Source organism: Dipteris shenzhenensis, chromosome 28, assembly GCF_047967505.1.
Source record: "Dipteris shenzhenensis isolate YYH24624 ecotype China chromosome 28, Dip_SZ_1.0, whole genome shotgun sequence".
Lineage (NCBI taxonomy): Eukaryota > Viridiplantae > Streptophyta > Polypodiopsida > Gleicheniales > Dipteridaceae > Dipteris > Dipteris shenzhenensis.
In genome coordinates, this window is record NC_141623.1 from 42963096 (window position 1) to 42968202 (window position 5107).

The window sequence follows — 5107 nt, forward strand, 5'->3', positions numbered from 1 at the left end:
AACTTGCCCCCTTGTCGCTGGTTCCAACTTATACTCATACGCGAGCGCTATAAGAAATTTTACTGTGCCCGTCTTAAAGAACGATCATCTTCTGTAATTGTTGTTTACTCTATTTTGCAATCATGTAATCTTTTGTGGGTTAACAGAATGACGAGCGCTATAAGTAATTTTACTGAGCTCGTCTAATAGAACAATATCTTCTGCAATTATTGTTTACTCTACTTTTCAATTATGTAATCGTTTGTGATTTAACAGAATGACGATACTACGTTATTTTCTGAGAGTATGCGACAAAAGTTATAAGAAAAAGTATGCCTGAACCTCATATAACATGAAATTGAAAGTATAGCTTGAAAGAGTAAGCCCATAAAAATTGAATCGAAATTGTTATACGCGCCGCTTTGGATGTCATTTGCTCAAAAATATAAGTCGAAATACAAATATAAACTCAGAGTTGTTTTTTCCTTTTATTTAAAAGAATCAAATGTTCACAGGTACACATATTTGTCCATAGAATAAGAGGCACATTCTTGGGTACCTAGATTTCTTGTTCGCTACAATCTCAAACAAACTATTAAAAAGTTTTGGACTTCTCTAGAGTCCAAATTCAACAAGGTGGGGATCCCACTAAGGACCTGCCTTTTGGAATCTCTTTGGAATGTCGTTATAAGTGTAAGTGTAAAGTAGCTCGGTAAGTATTTCCAATAACTTGTAAAAGGAAAACAATAGGTGTAAATTGGAAGAAAAGGGAAAGAGAAAAAGCAAGTGAAGGTGAAGGAATGTGGGGAAAGGTAGATAAGTCAAAGAGAGGAGAGATAAGTCAAAGAGAGGAGAGAAAAGAGATAAAAGAGGTGTGTATGTCTGGTGGATGGACCTGATTCTCAGAACAGTGGCTTCCTCTTGCTCACCGAATTCTCTTCTTGTTTCAGAAGCTTACGCACCCGTCACCTCCTTCCTAGGCATGCTACCCACCAGAGAGTAGCGCCTGCCCATATACTTTGCGTGCCACCCTTTTTGCTGTCAATTCACGTATTTACCAGCTCGTACTTTTGCTTCACCACCTTCATCGCTCGATTAAGGCCTTCACATTGCATTAGCCTCCTGTTTACCGAATTCTCATTCCTATCTTCGATCTCCACCCTTTCGTCCCATATTGAGACGCCCAGCGCCCCAGCTCACGTTCGTAGCCTCCAGACCACCGCCACGTCTTCCTTTACAAGCTCTTTGACCTTCATCTTCTCGAGCAAGCTCACGATCTTCTATTTTGTCACCCCACTCCTTTCAGAAAGCTCCAGCCAGCCCAAAATTCCTCTGCGAGCTCCTCTCCAGCTCCTGTGCCATTTTAATTGAAAGCTCACAGCCGGGTTTAGTTCTACTTCGCAGTTTAGAGAGTAGTTTGAGTGCAACCTCCAGTTCACGCTCCAGTCGACCCCATCTCCACCAATTTCAGCTCACTCAAAGAAACTCCGAATCAAGCTCGCATGTCGAGCAAAAGGTCGGGTAGCATCAGCAAGGACCAGCTTCCATTTTTCAGTAGCTCGTAGCTCCACCAGCTCCTGGTTGCGCTCCTCCCTGATCATTCTCCAGCCACCTTCATGTAGTAGCAACCTTCACGTACCCCAGCTCACAGAACTTACGAAGCTCCCAATGTCCTCCAACGCGCAGTATGACCACCCTTTTCCTCGATAGAAGAGTTCCCCTCTTGCAATCGAGTCGCCTCTCAAGAGCTCTCTCCCCCGTGGTCTTCCTGCTCATCGAGTTTCCCTTCCAAGCCCATGGCTCCTCCTTCCGTCCCCCAGCTCTCCCCGTTTGTAGCCACCTTCCTTCTGCGAGCTTCCCCCCGGCTCAGCCACTTCCTGGCCCTTTTCACCGAGCTCATGATCCTCTTTTACCATACCTCCATCTTCACATTCTCCCTCCTGCATCTAGAAGCTCCTCCTTCATTCTCACATAGCCACAACTCATGCATGCTTTTTTTATTACAACCACGTCATCACGTGAAATTTACCGCTCTCCATAAAATGCAAATACCTCCCTAGGCACATTTTGGACCTTTTGGTCACATATTCACACACATAGCATGCACATTCGTACACACTCATGAAAAGCCCCATGACATGGACACCATAACATATCAAATTCCTAAAACATGCAAGACCATGTTGACTCAGGAAAATGTAAGAAAACCCTTCATGACTTGACTTTATATGACCCCAAAAACATGTCACTTGACCACACACTAGACACCCTTGCTCTGGAAGTGTGGTACAACCACATTGCTTTTCATCATCTCCCAAAAATCCTTGTAGAAGTTTCTGCCATCTATATATCAGTGTAGAGTTTTTATGGGAGTGTCTAGAACTCAAAACCGCCTCCAACTAGCTATATACATAGCTATGCACCTACCCATCAGCATGTAGCAAATAAAAAACATATTTACATTTTTGTCCACACATCTCTAGCAACCCCTTTCTTCTACTGTGACATTCATGTCCAGCACTGAGCCAAAAAGAGATGACAGATCCAAATTTTCTTCTTCTTCACTTTGCACTGACTTCCACTGGTTCTGCCACAGCTCATTATCTTCATGATCCTCCTCTTTCAGTGCTACCATCAACCGTGTAAAGTATTTTTCAACCGGACAACATTGACTCTCTTCTTATGTTTCTTACCATCTAAATCAATCAGCTGATAAGTTCTATTTTCAAATTTCTTCTCCACTCTGTATGGACCTTCCCATTTCGTTTGAAAAGCGGTATGAAAAGTACTATCCAGTTGACTATTGTATCTGAGAACCAAGTCTCCATCTTCGATTTCTTTTTTCTTGATCTTTGCATTTTCCAATACTTGTCTCCGCATTTGCACTCTGGCATAATGCTCAAAAGCCAAATCCCTATCTAATTGCATCACGTGCAGTGCCAATAATCTCTCCCTATAATTATCTATAGGTTCATATCCTTCTTCAACCAAAAATTTCAAAGCTAGTATTTCCATATCCAATGGCAGAATTGCTTCTTTCCCATACACCAAATGAAATGGAGAGAATTGAGTACTATCACTGCTACCCTGTATGCCCATAAAACTTGATTCATCTCCAAATCCAAGTTCTTTGTGTAGTTTCCTGTCATCTTAGTTATCAATAGTTAAAAATTTCCATTAAAATTCTCATTCAACCCATTGCACTGAGGATAGTATGGGGTGATGTACTTATGATTTATATTAAGCTTATTGCACAAGTAATCCATCATTTCTCCTCTGAATCCAAGACCACTATCTGAAAGTAACTCTAAGGGAATTCCAAATCTACAGCATATGTGTTCATATATAAAATCAGCAACCCCTTTGCTGTCCACTCTTTTTACTGCCTTCACCTCTGCCCATTTTGATAAGTACTCCACTGCAGTCAGCATGTAACATTTCCCTCTGGTAGTTCTGGGTAGAGGACCAATTGCATCTATTCCCCATCTCTCAAAAATATCATAAACCAGCATAATATTTATCGGCTACATTTTAAGAATTCTTTTTCCCATCCCCTAACATTCATGGCAGGATCTACACCAATACTGCATATCCTTCTGTATTGAAGGCCACACATAACCCTCCAGAAGTATTTTCTGCAATGTAATCTTAAAAGCATAGTGTCCTCCACAAGCTCCTTCATGACTAGATGATAGTATATAATATATCTCTTCTCTCCAAGGTACTCTCCTCAAAATTTGATGAGCCTGAGAGTGCTCTCAACGGAAGTAGAACGGAAGAGGGAGAGAGAGAAACAGAGAGCCACACAAGTTTTTGGTGGGTGTCGAACACCCTAATCTTCTTTTTCATTGATTTATATATGTGTTTGAGTATTGTACATAACCGGGGTAAAGGCACAGTGACCTTTAACCCCCACAACCTCCCACTTAAAGGACAATGTGTCTTTAAGGGAGAACAACCAGTGAGCATACTATCCAATGCCCATCAATACACGACAATACTCAAACCTCTGACTAGGTAGACTCTTCGTCAGCATATCTGCAGGGTTATCATCTGTATGAACCTTGACAAGCTCTATGCGCTTGTCCTCAAGTACCTCGCTGATGAAATGGTACCTGACCTCAATGTGTTTGGTCTTTGCATGAAAGACAGAATTTTGTGCTAGCTGAATAGCACTCATCGAATCACTATGCAATGTCGGTACACCTGTATGAATCCCCAAATCTCCCACTAGCCGATCAAGCCATATAGCCTCCTTGCAACCCTCTATAGCTACAACGTACTCAGTCTCTGTGGTAGACAAAGCAACACACTTCTGTGTGCAAGATGATCAAGTACTTTTAGGTGAACGTACGATGCTAGACTACGATGATGATATAGGAGATCAACTTAGTATAGAGTTAGAGATAGACTTGTTTGGCACGTTAGACTTGGCTCAAGATGAAACAATTGGTGTAAATGCTCTTCATTGATTTTTTTCATCTCAAACTTGGACATGAATATATGAGCTTCACAGGCTTGATGTACATGCTCTCATACTTGTATTCTCTCAAAAGATCAAACATGTATGAAAATTTAAAAAAATTTGTCATTGGAAAAAACTAACTTTTAAGGCCTATATGAGTAAAAAAGCTCTTTGAAAAATGTCGCTATAGAATAGTAGCTCAGTGTCGCTATATAGCAACACTTACATTTCTGACAAATGTCGCTATATAGCGACTTTAGAAATCGTCGCTATATAGCGATGTTGGCTTAGAGTCGCTATATAGTGATGCTTTATGGGACGCGCTTCCCATACCGATGATTAGCACCCCATGCACGCTAAACGTCGATACTTAAACGTTGCAATAGAATCCGTATGTAGTAGTGACTTGGTGGTACCATTTCTTGCACATTTGGTGCATGGACAACTTGCTGTCTATCAACATATGCAGGTGCATTCACGTACTGGAAAGTGATTCTCCTCATTTCCACATCCCTCATGGGTGCCTTATGCATCTTCTTCTCATTGAAGGCTACATCATGGCTGCGTATGATCTTCTTTGCTTCTAGATCCCAAAGACGATAGCCCATCTCTCCACTTTCACCATAACCCAAAAAGATGCATTTCTTAGACTTAGGATCTAGC

At 41.4% G+C, this 5107-nt stretch overlaps 1 protein-coding gene across 1 annotated transcript; it reads right to left on the reverse strand.

Annotated features, from left to right (window-relative positions):
- Window positions 1–2613: 2613 nt before the first annotated feature.
- LOC147883591 (uncharacterized) lies at window positions 2614–3078 on the reverse strand. The gene has a single exon (XM_087399524.1). The coding sequence runs from the start codon at window positions 3076–3078 to the stop codon at window positions 2614–2616; it is 465 nt and encodes a 154-aa protein (XP_087255650.1).
- Window positions 3079–5107: the final 2029 nt, after the last annotated feature.

Excerpts from the sequence above, each read along its gene's own strand:
- LOC147883591 (XM_087399524.1), bottom strand. The coding sequence starts at position 3,078 with ATGGGCATACAGGGTAGCAGTGATAGTACTCAATTCTCTCCATTTCAT.